General features: G+C 38.9%; 1 protein-coding gene across 1 annotated transcript; it reads right to left on the bottom strand.

Annotated features, from left to right (window-relative positions):
* Positions 1-7,915: 7,915 nt before the first annotated feature.
* LOC307124652 (sterile alpha motif domain-containing protein 9-like) lies at positions 7,916-17,575 on the bottom strand. Its single transcript, XM_079814016.1, has 5 exons — positions 17,479-17,575; positions 17,339-17,401; positions 14,635-14,694; positions 14,461-14,511; positions 7,916-13,106 (listed from the first exon to the last, which is right to left on the bottom strand). The coding sequence occupies exons 4-5, from the start codon at positions 14,479-14,481 to the stop codon at positions 8,706-8,708; spliced, it is 4,422 nt and encodes a 1,473-aa protein (XP_079670142.1). The 5' UTR covers positions 14,482-14,511; positions 14,635-14,694; positions 17,339-17,401; positions 17,479-17,575; the 3' UTR covers positions 7,916-8,705.
* Between the last annotated feature and the right edge of the window lie 8,892 nt (positions 17,576-26,467).

The raw sequence follows: 26,467 nt of genomic DNA, 5'->3' as shown, positions 1-26,467 counted from the left end.
CCTAAGCAATCTCAGGCTAGGTCAGGATATTACTGTTCATAAGTTTAAAAAAAATCCTAGGTCTCATGGCAGCTGCGTCCATTGTGATCCCTATGGACCTTTTGCACATGAGACCGCTTCAGTTGTGGCTCAAAGCTGCTTCCTGTACTGGCTGGGGAGCAGACTTAGGTGGCCTTCCAGCCCAGGGGATCTGGTTAGGTCATCATCTCGATTGGCACATCAATTGCCTCAAATTGATGGTTGTGTTTCTGGCCCTGAAGTAATTCCTGCACCAGTTAAGGAGATATCATGTCCTAATATGGATGGACAACACTACCAAGGACACTACATGAATTGCAAAGTTTTTTTTACTGTTAAAAATACCCTGAACTCTTGGTTGATTGAACCCAAACCTTGCTTACTCGAGGTATCCCAGCTATCAGATTTTTGTTATAAGAACGTTCTCCAAGTATTCAGTGTTGGTTCTGGGAACTTAAAAAATGTCCAGTTTTCTTTAAAGTGCTTTAAAAGGTATGATTTTCCTCAAACGTTCTTTCAATGTAATTTTGATTAACAATTCAATAATCTAGGAATGTTGATTTGTAACATTCCAAGAACATTAAAATGTCCAGTTTCCTTAATGTTAATAGAATGTTATTCTAATGTTAGTTTGATATTCCTGAAACATTCTTTCAATCATTCAAACACTTGTTGTGAAGAAGCACTGAAAGAAAGAAATAAGAACTGTCACGACCAACTCTAAAACCGTGACAAATGAAATGGAGGACATAGTCAGGTTGGTATGGTTGCAACAAAAAAGTTTTATTAACATAAATAGGAAGCTATATAGAAAGAGAAATCAACACGTTCAAACACCATTTCTGTCAGACACCTGACAAATCAGAACATCAGACAGAACCAAGTTTAAATTAATAACAGAATCAAAATAAACAAACCAGGGCCGAAATCAAAAACAGTTACCAAGAGCAAGCAACAACACCACATCAACAAAGCCTAAGCTTTATAGAGGGAAGAACAGGTGGACATAGTTCACTTGATGAGTCTCCTAGCCACACCCACTGGCCGGCCATAGCAGGAAGAACTGGAGACTTGCCAAAAGACCTATTCGGATAGGATTAGTTTAACATGGAGTGGTGGGGTAAACTAATTATTACCAGAGCTTCTCTGTGATTTTGATCCAGTCCTAATGTGCCATCTCAGTAATTACAGACAATGTCAGTAAAGATTACTGCGACTTTTACCTTCTGTAAAAAGGTTCGGAAATATTACCTCAGGTAATACTAATCCTGTCTGAATAGAACGGCTGTAAATATGGTAACACTTTACAAAAGTATTAGTTAATGCATTAGTTAACATGAACTAACCATGAACAACACCTCTGTTCAGCATTAGTTAATCTTAGTTAACGTTAGTTCATAAAAATACAGCTGTTCATGTTAGTTTACAGTGCTTAATGTTAACAAGATTTTAATAATGCATTAATAAATGTTGAAATTAACAAAGATAAATAAATGCTTTTTGAATGCAGTTCATTATTAGTTCATGGGATCCGGTATTTATCCCAGTTCCTGATTAACCCTTAAAATACAATGTTAACCATTGCAAGTAAGTAGTCTTTTGCTGTCAGGTCAGAATTAGGCCTAAACCTACACTAGCTTGTTTTCTCATACCAGTATTCTAGTGATATGAACCCACTATCCTTTAATGAACAATACAAAATCAATAACCATTTCAATAAAATCATGCTTACCCTCCAGCAGATTTTCTCATCGAAGTTTGGTTGACTTTGGGCCTTGTAAGATGTATTAAAAATGCTCTTTCTATTCTTTATAGGCTGAAGTAAAAAACTGAAAAAAAATACTTTTTCTTTATAAAATGAAAATGTATTTATACAAAAGATACAAAGTACTGGTTATACAAGGATCAATAATTGATTAGCAAAATATCAAAAGATTACAGATTATAATACTTCAGTTTATCCAATCTCAACAGGCAATCCTGTCTGAGTGGATTAATACACAGGTGATCTATTTACAAAGCAATAGATGTAAAAAATAACTTGTTCTCGTCCGAGCAATTCAAGTTAAAATAATACAGCAGAGCAATTCGAGCAAAATATTCATAGAGAACAGATTTCTCCTATGAAGATACATCAATCAAACAAAATCAAAGGATGCAAAATACAGTCATATTTGAGTCTTTTACGTTTTAAGCAGTTTGGGTTTTTCCAGAGAGGAACTAGGGTTTGTCCAAAAAAGGAACTCAAGTCTGTTGATAGCATAGCATGACAATCACCACTCGACAGACAATGTTGGCTTCTGCAGTTTTTTTCCATGCCTTGGCATTTTTTCATCCTTTACTTCCTTCTAGTCTAGGGTCTTGTCTCCTATGTGTGTGTGCGTATGTATCCGGCAGGCCCTGCGGCATGGCAAAGTGACGCAGCGTCTCGTTCCCTGTTCTCAGGGAACAATGGTTACATTTGTAACCTGAGACGTTTGAGACGTAAGTTTTGGCTGTACGTCACTAGCCGCGTTTCCATTAGCCTTCAAATTGCGCAAATTGAAATTGCGAATTGAAAATATGCCCAATGGAAATGCGTCAATTTCGCAAAAACTCCCATATATTGCAAAAAGGTTTTTACGCTCGCATGAGGTGGTTTTTCAGGCAATTCGAAAAAGGAAAATTTCCCAAAACTTTTCGCATTTACAGGTCACCTGGTACGGTCACGCATTGCTCTCACACAGGGCCTACATATTATTTTTTTCAACTCAAGTATGTCTAATAACGAGATCTTATGTCCTTAAAACGACATATATTTTCTCCTAATAAGGAAAGTGGCGTAACTTTATAATGACGGACCCCGGTGCATCCACAAATATCAAAACTATCTATAGGCCTACTGTAATTAAGACATATATATTCAAGAAATGTATTAAAACAGAAAGACGCTGTAGTTTCAGCTCAAAGACTGAGGAAACAGGCCAGCACTTCAATCCATTCCCCACGATCTTTGTTTGCTTCTAATTTATTAAATATACAGCCAAATAGTTGATTAAACATTGATCAAAATTAAAATACAATTTATACAAAACAAAATTAATTTTAAAGAAATACTTAAAGAAAAACACAATCCAATGAAATGCTCAATCCATGTCCCCAGACAAATGCGCATCTGATTATGTACCTTACTCATGCTGCTCACTTTTCATAATCAACATAGGAAATTAAAAAGATTAAAATATTTAGACATAGCCTAATTATATGAAACTAAATAGGCTACGTTTTCTTTAACCCTTTCTTTAACCCCCGACAAAGTCGTCGTCGTCTTCTGATGGATTTTTTCCTTATTCCAGCGGAAACTCACAATACTCTGTCATTTTTAGGCATACAGATAGGCTAAGTGCAAGTAATTATTATTAATTATAAACAGTAAACTGTCTACTTTTATTGGTGTACGCTCAATGACAGCAAAGGCCGTGGACTCAGGGAACGGATTATTTTGCACTCCACTCAAACGCTGTCTTCATTTCAGAAATATATTTTGTTTATTAAACGCCAAGTTTTTCATTTCAAAAGCATTTCTAAATTCAGTTTATATTTACAACAAACGAAATTCCAAGCCAAAATAACGAAGTGGTAAAAAAAAACCTTTGAGTAAATTCAAACTTTTCGCTCGTCTCTGTGTGTGGCAGCAATGCGTCACAATAACCTGCGTATGTAAAAGTCGATCATTCTTTACAGATGATGGTATGTTTGGACAGAAGACGAGTTCTTTATTAAACTCATAAAAAACAATAGATTAAAAAATGCCACAATTTATCATAACACCTCATGTGTGCTGCTCAAGTATAAGGTGCTTTCCTTGCCATCAATGCTTGGATAACACACACACACACACACACACACACACACACACACACACACACACACACACACACACACACACACACACACACACACACACACACACACACACGTCTCATTAAAAATAATGGCGTGCGGTGGCTGGGATATACATAAACCTAACAACATACATAGCATTTTTGGAATGATTTATCTCAAGAGGAAAATAATGGTTTTAGTCGCATAACATCAGTGAATGGTAACGCCGTCATTTCGCAATATTGTTTTATCGACTTTTAGAAAATATCGCAAAAGTTTTGCGCAAATCTGTAATGGAAACGCGGCTACTGATGCCCTCTGTCGGTAGGGAAGAGTAAGATGGCTGCTAAAACACTTCCGGTGGCTTCACTGCATGATGGCAGTTATAACGTAATGAGAGATCCAGTCATTTATACAGATCAGTGGTTAGCACACATGATATCAGGAAGCAACTTTAATACGCAAATGATGACAGGGAGGTGACGGCGGTGCATAAGTTACCCCTCCCACTTCTGCTTGTTTTACTGAGATTTCTTATCCCGTGTGAATTGTCCATTAATAATACAGACATCCTGTGGTAAAATTACATTACTCCATCTACCCTTGTAAAATTAATCCCATCCGAATAGGGCTTTAGATGAAATCAAATTAAGACAAAAGAAGACATTAAATCTCTGAATATCTCATTAGAGGAGGATTAAACAACTCCACAAACAGCATTACCAGCTTCACACATTGCTGACAGACTTCATTTCTGTCACACGTCTACAGAAGCTCTTAATGAGAATCAACAGAGGTTTAGATGTTGATCTTTATTTGAAATGCTTAGTTTGCTTAGTTAAATGCTTAGAAATGCTTAACGTCGCCATTATGGTGATCAGTGTTTGCTTTATTTAGGCTCTTGACCCTTGACTTTTGTTTAGTTGCTTCTTTTTCAGAAATTGCAGGTGTTTTCAGAAAAAAAATTCTGCATTTATAAAAACAAAATATTGCTTTATTTATTTTCTTACATAAAAAGTGTTTCATCCAGCAGTATCATCAGCTGCGTGTATAAAGGTAGTGATGGCCGATTTCGAAACACTGCTTAATGATTCTTCGAAACCTTTACGAATATTTTGTTTCGAATCGAATGGTCCAGGGTTTGTGTATCAAACTAACAAAATCACATGATTTCAGTTAACTAGGTTTCCTTACGTCATCACTATTTCAAAAAATTTAGAAATTTCAGTGGTTCACTGCTTGGGGGCAATGATCTCTGTGAACCCATGAATCATGCGGATTCACTGTTCACTGAAAACCATTGATCTAGTGTCTATGGGTTTTACCTGATCTCTGATCAGTTTTATATATTTGTAGACGTTTTAACTAGACATTAGTATAATTAAAATGAATACAAAAATTAACACATACTATACAGACACTTCACATTTAATCTTATTAGATGTAAGGGTGGACTCCTCCAGTTGTTCAGGCTGCAGGGTTGCCGAATGACTAAAGAAACGTTACCTTTTTGTTGATGGAATTCTGGCATCCTTTAGTCAGCTGCAAAAGAAATTTAAACTTCCCCAAAATCATTTTTATTTTTATTTCTACAGATTAAGAATTATATACGTGCTCATATACCTTCTTTGGATAATACGTCACCCTCAATTATTGATAAGTGTCTTGATCAATGTAAAGGAAGTAAAAAAGCATTACCAATAATTTATGATCTGCTGCAATCTTGTAATTCCCCCTCTACTAGATTTATTAAGGAAGACTAGGAGAAAGAACTCAGAGTGGAAATTTCTGAGGAAATATGGCAAAAGAGTCTAAAGGATATTAATGAACATTCTATCAATTCTAGACACTGCCTTATTCAGTTTAAGCTCATTCACAGACTACATTATTAAAAAAAGAAACTGCACAGAATTTTTCCAAATGTCTCACCTCTTTGTGACAAATGCAATTCTGTAGATGCAGATTTGTATTTTTTGCTCAAGAATACAGAGTTACTGGAATGGAATTTTTTATGTGCTTTCAGAAATTTTTAGGGTACAAATGCAGCCTGACCCAGCATTGATCATTCTTGGACTTTCTGAACATGGGCATCCATTATCAGGAGGACAACACAAACTGCTTGCATACAGTGTAACTACAGCTAAGAAACTACTATTGTTCTGGAAGAAGGAGGAGGTACCTACAGTCAAGTAATGGCTTGGAGAGATGACTTCCACTCTACATTTGGAAAAAATGTCCTACTGTTTGAATGGCAAAATTGAGCAGTTTGACAAAATCAGGCGCCCTTTTCTCTGTTATCTTGATGGAAACCTTATAGACTAACGCATCATTTCATATAGTAATATGTCATATTCTTTCACCATATTTAACAATTTAATATAAACAGGTCTGGTAAGGGATGGTTATGTGTTTTTGTGTGGTTTTTTTACTCTTGTATCCTTGTATTTGCAATCCTTCTTTAAAATCTGTCTTCAATAAAACTTATTTGATTAAAAAAAACGTTATCAGCAAGATGAATAAAAATGTTTACATTTCTCGTCTATTACCACCCACTGAAACGTATACCAACGACAGAAATAAGTTCAGTTACAATAACAAAATAGTTGGGAGAGCGTTGCTATAATGTGACAATACGTTAGCACTTCAAAGTCAATACCGAATCAAAACTAGTTAGCACAGTATCTGTAATAGAAAGAATTTAATGACAAAATCTGGTTATGGTTACACTTAAAATAGCTACAAAATAGCTGTGTGAGATGATAAAAACTTCTACCATTAATCATACCCAGCATGAGTAGGATGGATGTTACCTGAGGGATAGAAAGTGAGCGAGCGAGAGAGAGAGAGAGAGAGAGAGAGAGAGAGAAAGAGAGAGAGAGAGAAAGAGAGAGAGAGAGAGAGAGAAGGCCCCAAAAAGAGGGAGAGAGAAAGAAATCAAGAGACAGAGCAACTGTTACAATCTTCTTTTATCCTTTTCTTGACCATGTGACTAAACCCAGACATGAGACATTTTAATTGACCAATCAGATAATTACATCTTCCCCCACTGTAAAGGTGTGACCCACATTTTGGCCTACAGGCCGAAGATCTCTTCGCCTTTAGGAATCCCAAATGGCCCTTCTGGTAAGAAAGGTGGGGGTTGAAAACAGTAAAGCAAATGTCTTTGTTCAATTTCAAATATCTTTGATTATTTTCAATCCTACAATATGATTATTAAGTTGCATTGGATAGGTTTTACTTTCAATAAAACATTTGCTTTGTGTTTGTAAAAGGTGTTTTCCTGCATGTTTAGCCTGAGGTTCTGTTGCAAGTTCACTGTTCTGACCAGAAGGGGTCACCAGCATGTGGCGTTTCAAACGCAAGGAAACAGTGAAGGATTTTGGGAAGCAATGGGTCCAATTGATTCGAGGCTTTGAAAAGCTTCTTTTTTGCCATCACTACAAGCAGTCCTGGAGGATTACAAAATAAAAGTGAAACTAAAATAAATAGTTTTCCCCTAAAGCAAATAGTAAATGGTTTGCTTTGAACGATTTTTGCATTATATTTTTAATTAGCATTGTTTAGTATGTATATTTATAAGTTTAATTATGAGGACAGTTGGGATGTCCTGATATAACAAACCTGTCTACAACCCACCTAATGAGGGCATCTTTTCACTCCACAAGCTAGATTAGCTATCTACTGTAAATGAGGAACAATGGACTATTATTCTTATTTTTATTCAATTATTTGTATTCAATTAATGAGTTGTCTTAGTTTTAATAAATAGTTTGTAATATAATATAGTGTTTTATTCATATAAATATAGTGTTAATATTAATATAGTATAGTATTGAGTGTGAATTCTATGGGACACTGGAAGTAAATGAAAATACAGACAATTAGAGAATTTTAACTAGAATTTGTAGTAGATCTGGATTACTTTTTTACTTAGCCAACACTGTGTGTAAGGCATGATTTTCTGTAAGGTTTTTCTGAATTCTGAAAATGTCTAGATGCAGGGGGAGTGCAGGAGCAAGGAAAGGAAGTGATTAGAAACAAGTTTATTTGATAACCTTTGTCTGACCAGAAATATAAACAAGTGTTATGATCACATAAGGGCTTCTTGAAGACATATGGTTACGCAGCAATATTTATCAAGAAACACATATAAAAAATAATAATAATAAAAATATGTAGAAAAACAGAAAATGTCCTGGCAGAACATCACCAGTACCTTTTCCGATAAGTTTATAGACATTTCCTTCAAGCCTAAAACACAAAATGCAATACGTAATACAAAATACATGTACAACATCTGTGAAAAATCAATGTGGAAAATCCCTTCGTATCAACAAGGAACATTGGGCCCTGTTTTAACAGACTTCTCTTAGCTAAAAATAAATCACATATAAAGAATTCATGAGAAATGAATATGAATACATCAATGTATGAGTAAAATGCAATAAGAACCCAAAATAACTGAAGTACAACACAGGTGCTCTCTGGACGTCAATGCATTTCTGGCACTGGCCAGACTCTCAGACACCTCTCAGTCATATCATTGCTTTTATGAAATTCACATCAAACACAATTAGGCATTTATACTAAAATAAACAAGTCCTGAAACTTACAACATTAATGATAAAAGATTGATTTATATTGATGCGTTTATGACAATGAAACAAAATAAAATAAAGTCTAAGATCAAATACAGGGCTGTGGCCCATAAGCTCCTTTGACTTGAGTGTCTCGATGTTTCTAGAGAACTGGAAATCTAGAAGTTTTGTAAATGTTTCCCTGGTCTTCAGTCCAGATCCATTAGATCAGGCTTGTGAAACTTCTCACTCAAAGTCTATGTCAAGTGCAACTGGTCCATTCATTGAGAATCCGATGAAGAATGTCACTCTTGTGCCAGGTTTTTTATTTAACTGGCTTCTGAACATTGGATCAACCTTAACCTTCACATCTGCAACCCAGATCTTATTGTCGCAAATTTCACCAGAAACTCTTTGAAGCTTCTTACTGTCTCTCACTTGCTTCCATATTCTTTCATCATTCCACTGAGTTGAGATGTCCTGCCCTGATCCCAAACAGCTGTTAATATCCCTATGGGAAATCAGGCCACCATACTCTTTGTCCTTCCCTAGGTAAAAATGGACAGCTTCTCTCTTTCCAGTAGACAAGGGTTTTAGCTCAGCTGAGTATGACATCTTCAGTTGTGACACAAAAGTTGGTATTTCATGGTGGGCCTCTTGCCATAGCAATAAAACTGTGATGTAGTGCAATGGCAGAGTCTCACTGAAGCGATCAATTATAAAAAGCAGTAATTCACGAAGGTCTTGGTAAGGCTTGATGTACCGAGATGCAGGTTTGATGTTGGCCAGAATTACATTGGCATAGATAAGGTTGACACTATCCATCAAGTCTTTGTTCTCTTTTTCCAGAATGAAATCATACTGCTGGATGATCTCTTCAAGAGTTGATGCAGAGTCCTCCTCATACAAATATTCCAGAAGGCCGGAATAGGAATCACCCTTGTTCCTCTCCAGATATTCACGTGTCTGCTCAATTTGATCCTTGCTGCTTAAGTTGTCATTGATTGATAGCTCAATCCATTGGATTTTTCCTTCCCAAAAGAGCTCAGTATACAGTTGAAAGTAACTGGAAACCTTGCACATTGTCATTTCTTTTTGTTTGTCTTTCTCAGCTAAAAAAGGAACTACGTTGACAAAGATTTTTCTGAAAAAATCAAAATGCTGCTTCATTGTGTCTTTGAGTGGAAGAAGAAAGCACTTATGCTCTTGCAATACATCACAATATTGCTTGAGTTCAGGTTTCTCTCTCGACAAATCCTCAATGGTAATGTTTCCCAAGAGGACTCGAGTAAGGCAATTGTTGTAAGTAAAACCTGACCTAAATGGACTTTTTTGCAGTATTTGTATGATGGTAGCTGCAGTTTGAAGTTCACCGAGATGGCCAGCAGTGTTGTAAGTATTATAATCCTTTAGTCTTTCCAGTCGATTCTTGGCCTCTTTGTTTGCTGCTTGTTGTGTTTCTTTGCAAGCTTTTGCTGCAGACTCAGCCAATGTTAGACACCTATCAAGACTGTCTGGCTCAATGGGACTATTCTTGTCAAAAGTGTGCTCCAGCTGATGTATTAATATATGTGATACTGTATTGCATATGTACGAGTTCTCCTTTGAAAGGTCTTTAGCTTTAGTTGCCCAAACCATGGCCTCTTCAAAGTCCTGTTTTTTGATGTAGTACCTGGCGAGGAGCTGGAATATCATTGCATCCTCTCTGAGGCACTTTGCTGCATTGAGTAGAACAGTCTCTTCCATCCCTGGAGTCTCTTTGATTATATCTCGGATAAGAGCTGAATAAATTAAGTCTTCATCCTTGGCTGAATATGGACTCCACACCAACATGTTGTGGACATCCTGCCTTAATTTTTGTTCCCCCAGAGTATTCTCATAAAATGAGTCTGTTGTGAGCAGAAGGTTAGTGATGTCTGCCTTTGTCACTCTATAGGAAGCTGACAGCTCTTCCAAACAGTGTTCAGCTATACGTGAGTGATTCACCCTCATGGCCTCAAAGGTAACGTTGGAATAGACTGTGCATCTTGTCAAAAGAGAGGAAAACTTCTCAAATCCATCTTCGACTTTACAGGATTTAGAGTCTGCTTTTGTTTGCAGACCAAGGAACTCTTCACATGTAGAGACTGACAGGGATGCCCTCTTGGAGTAGACATGCAGGAGGACAAGAACAGCAAAAAGCTGAGAATGCTTGTGTTGGAAGTTGAAGCCCTTGAGGGTATTTTTCACAATGCCCTGAATATACTTAGATGAAAATGTGTTTATCATCATGGACACATAAAATGTTTCAGTGTTTGTGTTGGACTTCTTAAACTCCTGCATCTTTTCCCCAAACAGTTTCAGTTCCTTGTCAGATAAAGAGATTGGAATGCTAACTCTATTGCCAGCTACTTCAGTCTGTTCACAAGACTCAACTCTCATGCAGCTGACTATAATGACTTGTGGAGATTTTGAAAAAATGTTCTTGTTCAAACATTCCTCCTCAATTTGATGTTGGAGTGTTTGTACTTCACAAGTTTTTTGGAAGTCACCGGCCATGAGCAGCACAGGAAGTCTTGCAGTTTTCTCTTTTGCCTCGTATGTTAGTAGCTGCACAACCTGTTCGGCTACAGTAGAATTATCCTCTGTTGTGTCCTTCAGCACTGCACAACGAAATTCATCCTTGAGTGTCCATAAGACATGCATGGCTAATGTCGTGCCACCCCAGCCTTGAGGATGTAAGATGCTGATAAACTCACAAGCTCTCTTCTGATTCTGTATGTTTGGAATAATAGTATTGACGATGTAGTCTAATCTGTCACGTTCGATGACTGACCCTGAGAAGTAGAAGTTCCACCAAGACACTTCTCCTCCCTTGTAAAAGTTCTCCTCGTGTAGCTGTTTGTCCTCATTTCCTCCTTCACACTGGTTCACACAAAGAACACTCAGCACATCTAAGGATTCCTCCGTTTTCTTTGATAGCTCAACTTTACTGCCACCACCACACGGCAGAAACCGCTTTGATTTGCGATTCTCTGACCACAGACTGAGGATGGTGCCATTGACCTCAGCTAAACTCAGCTCATGAATGCATTTTGAGATGTCAACTCCATATCGGCCCTTAATGAGATCCTTCCAGTGGTTGTATGTGGTTTCATTGTCACTAATGCATAAGATTTGGTTTTGTCCCTTAAGCCCATTAAAAAACATATCAAAGGTCTCAAGCAAAGGGTCGTTGGCGTTGCTCATCGGACTTAACAGCAAGAATATGGTGAGAAGTTTCTTGCGAGGAAACAGCGTTTGGCACATTAAAGAAACAAGATCACGCACTGAAGATCCCTTCTCAGTCAACCAGTTGTCAACATCAGAGGGGGTTTCCTCATGAATGGCTCCATTACAGAAAAAACACATTACGGGTTGTTGTAACCTGTTTGAAATGTCTTTACCTTCACCTGCATTTTCATGCTGAGACGATAAATTAAAATTAGCTATTTTTCTCTTTTTTAATAGCTTATTCAAGCCGTTCTCAGCAGATTCTGGATCAAAATCCAGAACAGCCACTAGATTCTTCATGTGAAGAAGGAACTCCAGGTTTTCCAGCTGAACAGGATGAGATTTGTTAGCCACCACAATGTACCATGTAAAGTATGACCTGTCCATAGATTTGGTCCCTCCTGTTATCATCTCACACAGTTTAGAGCCTTGCACACTTTTTTTGACAACAGAGAAATGCTTTTCTTCAGCGTCCTTCCTCAACTGGGACAACCGTTGCATGTTTGCAATTGCAGTATATTTCTCATGCTCCTTTGAGGAATTAGCTGTAATAAGACTCTTGGTGTTGCTGCCTTCTCTTATAAAGAAAGACTTGTCACCTCTCTTCTTCTTCTTCACATCTTCATTTAACTCCACATTATAAGTGTCAAAGTGAAATTCTTCACAGACTATGGAGGACGGCTCTATGTCTACCTCAATAACACGTTTTCCTGCAGATGTCATGTCAGCTTTGAGAACTTCAACAAATCGAGGGGTTTTAATGCACCTCTTTGCTATTTGAACCTTCCTTTCCCCTCTGAAATGTTTTTCAATTGCATGCGACTGTTGTCTATCAAAATCCTCTGTGTTCTGAACACTAACACCCAGAATTTGTCCATGTGGTTTGTCTGCCACTCCGAAATGAATAGTGCCATTTGTGCGGCTGTTCATACAAGCTGCTGCGAATCGAATCACCTCATAAGTGAATTTACTCATTCTTTTCTCCTCTGGTGTGTCGGTGAAGCCTTTGAATTCATGGCATGGTTGAATAAGGTCTATAGGACCGGTTTCATTTACATCTAGAATGCTGTTTTCTCTGTACCTGTGAGCAGCAGTAAATCTGCTGAAAGGGTACGGCTTCAAGCTGTAAAACTGAGTAACCACATGAGTCTTTTTTTTCAGAAGACCTATGTTGTGAATAATCAGTATCCTTGCATTCAATGATAGGCCTTCTGCTTTGAGATGAGTCTCTTTCAAAAGCAGAAGACTAGCTCCATTAATTTTCTGATCGTACAAAATCTCTGCATCTTCTTCGTCCACTTTTATCTCCAGCATCCATTGTCTCACATGATCTCTACTCCAGTCTTTGATGTCCACTGGACGTTCAGATGAAACGGCTCTGTCATCTTCATTTTGCTGAAAGAAAATCAACATCTAAACTAATGTGGCATTGATCTTAGATGCTTGAAACTGCTTGAAACAAATACACTCACCTAAAGGATTATTAGGCACAACTGTTCAATTTCTCATTAATGCAATTATCTAATCAACCAATCACATGGCAGTTGCTTTAATGCATTTAGGGGTGTGGTCCTGGTCAAGACAATCTCCTGAACTCCACACTGAATGTTAGAATGGGAAAGAAAGGTGATTTAAGCAATTTTGAGCGTGGCATGGTTGTTGGTGCCAGACGGGCCGGTCTGAGTATTTCACAATCTGCTCAGTTACTGGGATTTTCACGCACAACCATTTCTAGGGTTTACAAAGAATGGTGTGTAAAGGGAAAAACATCCAGTATGAGGCAGTCCTGTGGGAGAAAATGCCTTGCTGATGCTAGAGGTCAGAGGAGAATGGGCCGACTGATTCAAGCTGATAGAAGAGCCACTTTGACTGAAATAACCACTTGTTACAACCGAGGTATGCAGCAACGCATTTGTCAAGCCACAACACACACAACCTTGAGGCGGATGGGCTACAACAGCAGAAGACCCCACCGGGTACCACTCATCTCCACTACAAATAGGAAAAAAAGGCTACAATTTGCACAAGCTCACCAAAATTGAACAGTTGAAGACTGTAAAAATGTTGCCTGGTCTGATGAGTCTCGATTTCTGTTGAGACATTCAGATGGTAGAGTCAGAATTTGATGTAAACAGAATGAGAACATGGATCCATCATGCCTTGTTACCACTGTGCAGGCTGGTGGTGGTGGTGTAATGGTGTGGGGGGTGTTTTCTTGGCACACTTTAGGCCCCTTAGTGCCAATTGGGCATTGTTTAAATGCCACGGCCTACCTGAGCATTGTTTCTGACCATGTCCATCCCTTTATGACCACCATGTCCCCATCCTCTGATGGCTACTTCCAGCAGGATAATGCACCGTCACAAAGCTCGAATCATTTCAAATTGGTTTCTTGAACATGACAATGAGTTCACTGGACTAAAATGGCCCCCACAGTCACCAGATCTCAACCCAATAGAGCATCTTTGGGATGTGGTGGAACGGGAGCTTCGTGCCCTGGATGTGCATCCCACAAATCTCCATCAACTGCAAGATGCTCTCCTATCAATATGGGCCAACATTTCTAAAGAATGTTTTCAGCACCTTGTTGAATCAATGCCACGTAGAATTAAGGCAGTTCTGAAGGCGAAAGGGGGTCAAACACAGTATTAGTGTGTGTTCCTAATAATCCTTTAGGTGAGTGTACCATCTAATGAAGCTGTAAGATGATGCATATAAAAAAAAGATTAGCATTCCTGCTGCCACTTACCTCAGATTGTCTTAAGGCCATAATTGAACCAGAAACTCTTCTGATTAAAAGCTTAAAGTAAAAAAGTAAAATAAAAAATATATATAATTCTTGAATTCTTAGTAATAAAAATATTATAATAAAAATCTTGCATTAAAAAATAATAATAATTAAAATCTCTAATGATTGACTTACCGCATCAAGGAACAGAATTCATATGTGTTGTTAATGGGTTTTGTAACATTTGTGTGCCATCTGGATTTTAATACAAGAAGAAAAATACAAACAAACAAAAATTAGAGAAGTGTTCCATAAGACTTTTAAACTATGGAACTAAAGAAGGGAGAAAGAAGGCAGTTAATATAAGTATACACCGTATTAATGAAACAAAACCACAGAATTGTACTAGACATGTGAAATTAAAGTCGGCGTGAAAACGGAAATTGAGATTTTTCTCCTTATTGTGACGTATATCCGAGTGAAACGGCTTCTGAAATTAGAAAACATGTGGGGCGGGGCTTGATTTCGTCCTTCGGGAATTGATTGGATTGTTGGAAGTTGGGCGTTGCTAACAAATGGAGGCAAATTTGAATGCCACTTCGCACTGTGGAGAAAAACTCGATCTCTTAAATAAAGTCCTTCCTGAAGAAGGTATTGTGTATACCGTAGAAAATGCACCTAACCACCATATTGCTACGATCAGTGACAGGTTTCTGAGAGGCGGCGCAGAAACGAGACAGGGGGCGATAACCCCGCCCTCGCGCCATAGCACGTGACAGGAAGAGAAGTCGCTTCAGTCGGGGAGGGGAAGTTAATGTATTTGATTAAAGATTATAAGGGTACATTTTTTTTTTAATGAATGAAGTGCATAGATAAATCGGTTATAGTAAACACTACAATATTAAATATAAAAATACGAATTGTAAAATTTGATTTCATGCCGACTTTAAATACTCTGAACCCCAAGTGGATTTACACAAACCAGTCTCTCCAGAAAAGCGTGATTATGCGATCGCATGATTTAATGCATAATCAGCCAAAGTCCGCATATTTATGCGAGGGCCGCATTTTTTCAAATACGCCGCACTTTCGCCACGTAAATTGCCTATTTCCACGTGCAAAATATGCGGGGCTAGCATGATTTCATAATCCCCGCATTTTCGTTGCAAAAAAGTCATTTATATTAGCAGAAAGTTGAAAAATGTTTGTTTACTTCACACAAGAGCCACCATTTCCGCCTGTTGCCATGGGAACGTTTTGAAGTGACATAATTACCCGACGCCAACGTCATCGAAAAGCTGCAAACCCCGTGGAGAAACCATAGATATCGGTGAAACCATGATGAAGCGCAAACTCCCATTGGCCAACAAAAATAACTGCAAAAGAGCAAAGCAGTTTCCCTGGGATGACCGATTTCACAACACAGCATCATGAAGCTTCGAAGCGTTATGAGTCAGTGAGTCAATTCAGCGGTTTGAAGCGTTATGAATCAGTGAGTCGATTCAGCGGTTTGAAGCGTTATGAATCAGTGAGTCGATTCAGCGGTTTGAAGCGTTATGAATCAGTGAGTCGATTCAACGGTTTGAAGCGTTATGAATCAGTGAGTCGATTCAGCGGTTTGAAGCGTTATGAATCAGTGAGTCGATTCAGCGGTTTGGAGCGTTATGAATCAGTGAGTCGATTCAGCGGTTTTAAGAGTTATGAATCAGTGAGTCGATTCAGCGGTTTGAAGCGTTATGAATCAGTGAGTCGATTCAGCTGTTTGAAGCGTTATGAATCAGTGAGTAGATTCAGCGGTTTGGAGCGTTATGAATCAGTGAGTCGATTCAGCGGTTTGAAGCGTTATGAATCAGTGAGTCGATTCAGCTGTTTGAAGCGTTATGAATCAGTGAGTAGATTCAGCGGTTTGGAGCGTTATGAATCAGTGAGTCGATTCAGCGGTTTGAAGCGTTATGAATCAGTGAGTCGATTCAGTGATTTGAAGCGTTATGAATCAGTGAGTCGATTCAGTGGTTTGAAGCGTTATGAATCAGTGAGTCGATTCAGCGGTTTAGAGCGTTATGAATCAGTGAGTCGATTCAGCGGTTTGGAGCGTTATGAATCAGTGAGTCGATTCAGCGGTTTGGAGCGTTATGAATCAGTGAGTCGATTCAGCGGTTTGAAGCATTATGAATCAGTGAGTCGATTCAGCGGTTCGGATCGCCAAAGTCACGTATTTCAGCAGTTTGACACGCAATCCGAATCATGAATCGACTCACTGATTCATAACGCTTCAAAGATTCATGATGCATTGTCTTGAAATCGGTCCAAATTGAGCCGTGTGTTTATTAAGGTCTTCAATAAAACAAGATGAGAACTTAAATATTCAATTAAAAATATTCGCTTTTTTTCTCTTTTTCATCAAACCGCAGTTTTTGCAAGTTTTATCGCATAAAATTGCATAAATATCCCGCATTTTCCATCGCATTTTTTAAGAAAACGTGCCGCATAATCAAGGATTTTTGCCCGCAACAATCACAAAAAAAAGCCACATTTTTCTGGAAGGACTGACAAACTGAGTCCCAGTTACAAAATGCTTTGTATAATACTCTTAGAGCAAGAATTTAGGAGTCCTAAAATTAAGACTGACACACATTGTTTTAAAGAGTTTCTCCTAAATCGGCAAGTTAGAAGTTACTTTTAGCCTTAAGATGTTTTGTGAATACTCCCCGTTTTTGTAAGCCCTCCTGGTAATGTTTTACTCTGATAATGTTTTTTTGGTAATGTTTTACTCTGCAAGCAAACTTACCTAAGCATCAAAACTAAAACAGGCAATCTAGTAGAATCAATACACTATGTTTTCTAACAAATGGTTAGTTTACAGTACTTCAGAAAGTTTTTAAATCAGCCATTTTCTTACCTTTTCCTCTGCTGTAAAATCTGTGTAAGTCAGTTTGATGAGTGGACTCTTTGTTGTACTCCACTTTGGATAAAATGAATACTAAATGAACAACAGTAAACATAAATGAAAGCTGAAAGAGTAATAGCTGTTATATTTACCCCATTTTAAGTGTCCTTGTTAGAAGATTGAAGTACAGGTTTTCTTTCCGTCTTCTTCTCCTTTTTGTTGGAGGGGTGGGTGCACATGGGAAAGAAGAATTCTTCAGAAAGTTGCCAGATGGGTTTTTTTTGTTCATTTCACACATGTTCAGCACTATTGGGTGTGGGTCAAAATTGTAGATTTATCTTGAAACACTTTACCAATGTTGTTATTTTAACTTATATAAATGGTGAACCAAGATGTTGTTCTGCAAAGAAATGAAGTAAAGAAGGTTATTCGTATTTCCAGGTTGTGTGTGTTTTCTTAGAACTGCTAGACATTATTATGCCTTTAGATAAGTATTATAGCCAATTAGAAAATGAGTTCTGCAGGTTGATAATAAAAAAAGGAACAATAATGTGACTTGTACGTTTGTTTTTCCTGAATTCAGAGAGATTATCTGCTGTGTTAGCCTGAGGCCAAAATGAACAAGTCTGAGTCTGTCTGATTTCTTGAAGCTAGCTAGAAACAAGCAGTGTTGGACAATATACACATTTAAAACAGCACTGGAAGGTTCACTGAGCCACAACATTGTAACTATTTTCCTTTTAAAGTGCATGACTTGCAGTTAAATGTGTTTCATATTGTTATGTGTAGCATCTCTGTTGTGTAATGCCAATGTTGTTTGCGAAGGCAGCAGTTTCTGTTCTTGAGATGGAGATTTATGCCCAACATGGCAACAGAGCTGAGCTTGGCTGCCTTCTTGTGGAAAATTTCCTCAGGAAATGGCAACGAGTAGCACAAATGGCAATGACACAACATCTCTTTAACACAGCCTTGTACCCTCCAAAAGAATATTATAAAAGAAAAAGAGCTCAGCAAGACTCAACATAACTGCAAATGAACACTTAAACTTTACAAAAAAAGTCTTAGATGTTCATAATGACAAATATATTATTAAAATAAATCTTAAGCCTTTTTTAAACCAAATAACAGACAGAAAATGTATTATCTGTATAAAAGTACATGGGAACTTGTAATGCTAAAGAATACATGCAAATCGCAGAAAGGGCCAGTTCGCCGGGCCTGGAATGTGTTATTTGCAGCGCGTATTTGCATGTGTTGTGGACTTTTTAGAACAATTATTGTACCATTTACAACAATTCGTGGTTCAATACATTGTATATCCACAATGCTTCAATGCTCTTTGCTGGTGTTTTTTCTATTTGCATATGTTTTCATCAGTTGCAGCGCATAGAAAAATGCTGTAATTGTTATGTTCTCTGACTACCATAATATGTAGAAAACCATGTTCAAATAATACAGCCAACATCCAGGAATACTTTACTTCTTCTGAATTATTTTAAAGAGTGCCACCTGCAGGCACAATAGGGGAAAAGCAGTAGGCCTATTGCATACATAACATTTACTCCCCTCTAAATCAAGAAACAAAGAAAACATTGCTTTCTCAGAAACACAAAAAGGTGGTGCAGAAGGAACAGACACATCACTGGTGTCAGGTGGTTGTGTCACCTGAGTTTCAGCTGTTTGATTCGGAATAGACAAGAGTTGATCAGCATGGCGCCTCCATTCCTCAGATGTCCCTCTTTCTCACCCTCTGTAATCCCGGGCCAGCACAGCATCAACAACTCCAAACTGTCTTGGCTTTGAACGACCAGCTCGGCGGAGAACCTGGGAGGTTTGTGAGAGTCGCACGGCAGCGGTTACACTGCGCATCTGGCCTCCCAAAAACAACAGGGAAGGGGACTCTCTAGCCATTGGATGTGGTGTGTTGCGGTATGTCAGCAAGAAAGTTTCCAGCCGTCTCTGAAGAGTAGAAGCAGGGGTGGACTGGGGCAAAAAAGTGGCCCTGGACTTTCTGGCAGAAAGCGGCTCATCACACCTGGTCTGCAACACACCTCACCATAAACCCACAGGGCAATCTTAAACACCGAAGCTGTCCACACAAAAATATGAATTACAGTGAGGAAAATAAGTATTTGAACACCCTGCTATTTTCGAAGTTCTGCCACTTAGAAATCATGGAGGGGTCTGAAATTGTCATCGTAGGTGCATGTCCACTGTGAGAGACATAATTAAAAAAAAGAAATCCAGAAAATCACAATGTATGATTTTTTTAACTATTTATTTGTATGATACAGCTGCAAATAAGTATTTGAACACCTGAGAAAATCAATGTTAATATTTGGTACAGTAGCCTTTGTTTGCAATTACAGAGATTGCAATTCAAATGTTTCCTGTAGTTTTTCAGCAGGTTTGCACTGCAGGAGGGATTTTGGCCCACTCCTTCACACAGATCTTCTCTAGATCAGTCAGGTTTCTGGCCTGTCGCTGAGAAACACAGAGTTTGAGCTCCCTCCAAAGATTCTCTATTGGGTTTAGGTCTGGAGACTGGCTAGGCCACGCCAGAACCTTGATATGCTTCTTACAGAGCCACTCCTTGGTTATCCTGGCTGTGTGCTTCGGGTCATTGTCATGTTGGAAGACCCAGCCTCGACCCATCTTCAATGCTCTAACTGAGGGAAGGAGGTTGTTCCCCAAAATCTCGCAATACATGCCCCCGGTCATCCTCTCCTTAATACAGTGCAGTCGCCCTGTCCCATGTGCAGAAAAACACCCCCATGCCTCACAGTAGGGATGGTGTTCTTGGGATGGTACTCATCATTCTTCTTCCTCCAAACACGTTTAGTGGAATTATGACCAAAAAGTTCCATTTTGGTCTCATCTGACCACATGACTTTCTCCCATGACTCCTCTGGATCATCCAAATGGTCATTGGCAAACTTAAGACGGGCCTGGACATGTGCTGGTTTAAGCAGGGGAACCTTCCGCGCCATGCATGATTTCAAACCATGACGTCTTAGTGTATTACCAACAGTAACCTTGGAAACGGTGGTCCCAGCTCTTTTCAGGTCATTGACCAGCTCCTCCCGTGTAGTTCTGGGCTGATTTCTCACCTTTCTTAGGATCATTGAGACCCCACGAGGTGAGATCTTGCATGGAGCCCCAGTCCGAGGGAGATTGACAGTCATGTTTAGCTTCTTCCATTTTCTAATGATTGCTTCTACAGTGGACCTTTTTTCACCAAGCTGCTTGGCAATTTCCCCGTAGCCCTTTCCAACCTTGTGGAGGTGTACAATTTTGTCTCTAGTGTCTTTGGACAGCTCTTTGGTCTTGGCCATGTTAGTAGTTGGATTCTTACTGATTGTATGGGGTGGACAGGTGTATTTATGCAGCTAATGACCTCAAACAGGTGCATCTAATTTAGGATAATAAATGGAGTGGAGGTGGACATTTTAAAGGCAGACTAACAGGTCTTTGAGGGTCAGAATTCTAGCTGATAGACAGGTGTTCAAATACTTATTTGCAGCTGTATCATACAAATAAATAGTTAAAAAATCATATATTGTGATTTCTGGATTTTTTTTTATTATGTCTCTCACAGTGGACATGCACCTTCGATGACAATTTCAGACCCCTCCATGATTTCTAAGTGGGAGAACTTGCAAAATAGCAGGGTGTTCAAATACTTATTTTCCTCACTGTATATTAATTGTTTTATTGAAATGCTTATCATACTGAATGACTGGCATACTTCTTCAGGTTATAATTTGTCTTTCCTGGTGCACATGGCAAATTGTTTTTTTTTTATATATACAAATTTTGATTTCTCTTTTACATACACTGTAGTTTAATATCATTAAGTTAAATAAAATCAGATCGTATACAATGCTATGGTCTAGAAGACTTAGGATGTAGTGCAGAATGTGGACTGTTTTAGGGTGCCTTTCTAGTGGTTATAGTATCTAGAGATCTGTAATTTTATGGAATAGAGCTCAAAGAGTGGAAAAGAGTTTTAAAATTATATGAAAAATACAGCATATTAAAATTATTTCTGAAGGATCATGTGACACTGACTGAAGTAATGATGCTGAAAAGTCAGCTTTTACAGAAATAAATTACATTTTACAATACATTCTCATAGAAAACAACTAGGCCTATTGGAAATTGTATTCATATTTCTTAATATTTGTGGTTTTACTGTATTTTTGATCAAATAAATTCAGCCTTCTTCTTTCAAAAACATTTTTAAAAGTCTTAATTATTTCAAACTTTTGATTACCAGTGTGTAAAATAATGCATGTGAACTAACTAGCAAATTATATATTTATTTTCATTTATGACACTTTCCATAGGCTAATTGAATATGAAAGTTGCCCGTTTTAGCATGATGTACTATGTGTAGGCTAAGCATTATGAATAATTTGAAAATGATTGTGAAATTACTGAAGAAAGCCTGGAAACAGAAAGACAAACATTCCCTTTGATATGCTGAAAACTGTGACACCTACGTTAATGTTTCTTTGTGCATTCTGTGACAAATAACGTAAAGGCATTACAATGATTAATTCTAAAAGTTCAGCAGTAATTTACATCACTGGAAATGAATGTCCGTCGTTTAACATTTTTAACATTTCGTTAACAGTCAGGAAATATTGCTGTAGTAATTTGACTCATCTGCCATTGACCCATATTCAGCTCGGCTAGCATTCAAGTGCCGCCCGCGCTGCTCGGCTGCTGTGCACAGTAAATCCCGCCTCCTTCAATTTGATTGGATATCGCAAACATTTTGACATTGACGAGCGCTTTTACACCACTGAGACACTGGGACTGATCAGGCAATAGATTAGAGTTTTGCCTCAAGTGGGCCCCGCGGGCCATTCGTCTGGGCTGACGGAACGATATATGTTATGTAGTTTTACTATAATTTATTCTTCATATATATTTACGTAGCAACGGGCCGGCCAACATTGTCCAGCGGCCCACTGGGAAAACGCCCGGTATGCCAGATGGCCAGTCCGCCCCTGAGTAGAAGAGCCCTTAGAAGCCTTCAGGGCTTGTTTTAGCGACTGAACAAACCTTTCAGCCCATTGGTTGCCGGTTGATATGGGGCAGAACGGATATGTTTCACATGGCCTTCAGGAAAGTTGCAAACTCCTGAGAGACAAATTGTGGTCCATTATCACTCACAAGGACTTCAGGCAGTCCATAATGGCTTTGATTGCAAAACTTCAATTGTATTTTCTGCTGTTGATGTCACCAACTGCACCTCAGGCCACTTTGAATGTGCGTCAACCACGACTAGGTACATGTGCCCCTCACATGTCCCAGCAAAATCTACATGCATGCTTGGCCACTCCCATGGGTGCACAGTAAAAAAAAATCCGGTCTCCAATTGAAAATTTTCAAGTGAACGATCACATCAAAATTTTCTGTGAATTGATGCAATTTAATTCACAGAAATTCAATTTGGCTAACTAAAAAATTTAGATGTGATTTTTTTTTTACAGTGTGGAGGGGTGCTTGGGATGGCATTTTCTGTATTTGTTGACATGACTAACACGTTTTTTTACTTGTTGTTTTCATATTTAGCCCACAGTTAGCTCACAGCAAATTTTAAAAATACTAACTTTATTCATGCGAACTCAGGGCGCTCCCTTATATCTAGAAAGGATAGGGTTAAAGGTGCTACACAAACAAAGTAAAAACTAAAAAACTAAATGGAGAGTGATATTTGATGCAAATTTAACATCTAAATTTCATCTCAGAAACATTAAGACTGCGCCCCATGTTATCTTTCTCTGTGGTCGAAAAACTGATCAATACGTTTGTATTTTCTCGCATCAACTATTGTAATGCTCAGCTCACTGGGGTTTAATCTGCCCTAAACAAATTACAGTATGTTCAAAACTCAGCTGCCAGAATCCTGACAAGGTCCAGGAAACTCCCATCTTGGAGTCCTTGCACTGGCTCCCTGTCAGGTTTCGGATAGATTTTAAAATTCTCATGCTCACTTACAAAGCCTTGCATGGTTTAGCGCCACAATACCTGTCTGAACTTTTAACTCTGTACACCCCAAAATTAAATCTCTGCTCTTCGGATTCTGGCTTTTTAACTGTTCCTTCAACCTGTTTACGTTTTATGGGTGACCGGGCTTTGTCTTCTTTGGCTCCTAAACTTTGGAATTCACTTCCTACTGAAACATGCCGACTCTTTTAGAATTTTTAAATCTAAAAACGTAAAAAAAATTGTTTTGATGTATGTTTCTATTTATTTCCTCATTTCAATGTATTTTATTTGTATGTTCTTGTAAAGCGCTTTGAGATGCAACTTTTAAAGGCACTATATAAAATAGTTTTTTATTATTATTATTATGTACAATTCATGCATTCACACTATATTATCTTTATGTATGGATGTATATACTTATGTTTCTTGATTATATGTCATTTTTTGTTTCATTTGTTATGAAACTTGCCATAAATGATAATGCCCAGTGTAATAAACCTGTGTAATTTAGGACAAACAAACTTGGCCTTTGCGTGCCTGTCGTGTGTAACTATCCAGCTCCCACTAGAGGGCAGCAGAAACAGTAACTTGAAGGCTCAAACACAGTTGTTACATTCACCGGCCAAGGCATTGAATCCACTCAAATATAGCTTTGAGCAGACCTAATAATTTACTAAACTATATAATAACTAAACAACTTTCAGTTTGTTCTGCCAAGTGCACTTGCATGTAAAGGCAATTTTACAAACGACCAGCGTAAGTATGACTGACTGTGTAATTGCTCTTCAGAAGCGGAGTATGAAAAGAAGGATTATGATAAACGCTGTAACGAATCTGTAATGATCATGGACCACATGCCTCAGGCCTGGGATGTGTATTCAACACTCACATCTGCCTTTCATTACGATTCCTGACCTCACACACCCACACATACATGTAGCCAGTTACATTCTTTACAACGATTACATGCAACATATGCAACATTTCTCTCTGTGGTGTTTATGTTCGATGATATTCATATTCAAGCAGTTCAGATTGAGATAAAGACCTCACAACTCAGATGATGCTCTTTCATATCTAAGGAGATTTAATGAAAATCTCATTTCGCCACCTTGGGGTTGTATCTGGATTCTGAGCGGTTTTGAGATTTTGAGCTTCAAGCTTGTTTTTGCATTTCATTCGTCATGATAGATAGAACCTTTTTGTTTTCTAAATAAAATGTCCCAAAATGTACACAACTTAAACCACATGATCACATTATGTAAATAAATTGGCACGGAATAAAAATATGTGAATAAATACATTTTGGCAAAAATGTCAGATAGAACCTCATTAATCCAAGGCGACGATTTATCTTTAATCAAAATATCAACTTTGTTGAAATTTTGCGGGAAGGTTTTTATTCAGTAAGGACATTAAATCCATCAGATTTCACCGTAAATGCATGCATAATGTTACAAAATATTCCTGAAAACAAAAGTTATCACTGTTTCCACAGACACACAAGCTGTTTTCAACACTGATAATAATCATAAATATGTCTTGAGCATCAAATCATCATATCAGAATGATTTCTGAAGGGTTGTGACACTGAAGACTGGAGTAATGATGATAAATTCAGCTTTGATCACAGGAATAAATTATATTTTAACACATTTACGCCTTTGGCAGACACTTTTATCCAAGGTGACTTACATTGCATTCAAGGTACACAGTTCAGTTCTAACATATTCAGATATAAAACACTGATTTAAATTGTTAAAAATATTTCACACTTTTACAAGATTTTACTATTTTTTATCAAATAAATGCAGCCTTGGTGAGCAGAAGAGACAATAAAAATGTTACCGACCCCAAACTTTTGAACGGTAGTACGTATAGAGGGCGAGGTGGATTTAACCTCCTCGCTCCTCTAAGGAACCTGCTGACCAGGTCATGCTGTCCTACCGTTTTTGAGTCCACCAGGTTGTGGTGGGCCGATATTGCAGCCACATAAACCTTCAGGGTGGAGGGAGACAGCCTGCACTCCAACCCTTCTGAGAGGAAGGAGAGCACGGACCTGATCGGGCATTTACTGGGGTCTTCTCTGCAAGAAGAGCACCAGGTGACAAAGAGGTTCCACTTCAATGCATAGGCCTGTCTCGTGGACAAGGCCCTAGTGGAAGTGATGGTAGCCACCATGGTAGGGTACTCAAATCTGCCGCATCCCATCCAGGGCCCACACGTGTAGGTTCCATAGATCGGGACGTGGGTGCCATAGGGTGCCTCATCTCTAAATAAGGAGTTCCTTCCTCAGAGGGATCAACCAGGGAGGGGCTGTCGCAAGAAGTAAGAGTTTGCAGAACCAGGTCTGGCCAGGCCAGTACGGGGGGGGGGCCAAAAGGACCTGCTCCCTGTCCTCCCTGATCTTGCACAGAACCGGTGCGAGAAGGCACACTGGGGGAAACGCATACTTGCGTGGGCCTCGCAGCCAGCTGTGCGCTAGTGTATTCATCCCAAGGGTCCCCTAAGTCAGGGAATAATACCAGTGGCAATGGGAAGAGTCGTGGGAGGCAAACAGATCTATCTGAGCGTCACCAAACTGTTCCCAAATCAGCTGAACCATCTGGGGATGGAGTCTCTATTCCCCCAAAAGTGGCTGAACCCGTGAGAGCTCGTCAGCTGCACGATTGTGAACGGGATGTGAACGGATGTGAACATCTTGAATTGAAGCCTGTGAAGGGATTGGTTCAAGACGCGCATGTCCAGGATTGGCCGTAACCCACTGCTTTTCTTGGGTACAATGAAGTAAGGGCTGTAGAAGCCAGACTTCATCTCGGCTGGAGGGACGATCTCGACCGCACCCTTCCCAAGTAGGGTTTCGATCTCTGCACGCATGACAGCCAGCTGGACAGATTGGGAAGCTCTAGCCAGGCTCCCAGAAACTGAACCAGTGGGGTTATGCGAACCACAGGCGTACCCACGATGAGGCAGCAAAGCGGAATGACCAGCGGCCCAGACATGGGAGGCGTGGGAGCGTCCCGAGGTATGGGCAGGGTTGAATTCCGCGCCCTGACAAATAAGATCAAGGAAGGACCATCGTTCCACGGGGCACTCGTCTGATGGGGCTGGCGACAGAGGGGGCTGAGAGTGGCGAGG

This window comes from Gobio gobio (assembly GCF_949357685.1).
Source record: "Gobio gobio genome assembly, chromosome: 1".
In the NCBI taxonomy this organism is placed as follows: domain Eukaryota; kingdom Metazoa; phylum Chordata; class Actinopteri; order Cypriniformes; family Gobionidae; genus Gobio; species Gobio gobio.
Note: the sequence above shows the minus strand (reverse complement) of the source record. Positions and strands in the feature narration are given on the sequence as shown.

Excerpts from the sequence above, each read along its gene's own strand:
- LOC307124652 (XM_079814016.1), bottom strand. The coding sequence starts at position 14,481 with ATGGCCTTAAGACAATCTGAG. Across the intron at positions 13,107-14,460 it reads TGGCCTTAAGACAATCTGAG|CAAAATGAAGATGACAGAGC; the intron begins GTAAGTGGCAGC and ends ATTTTCTTTCAG.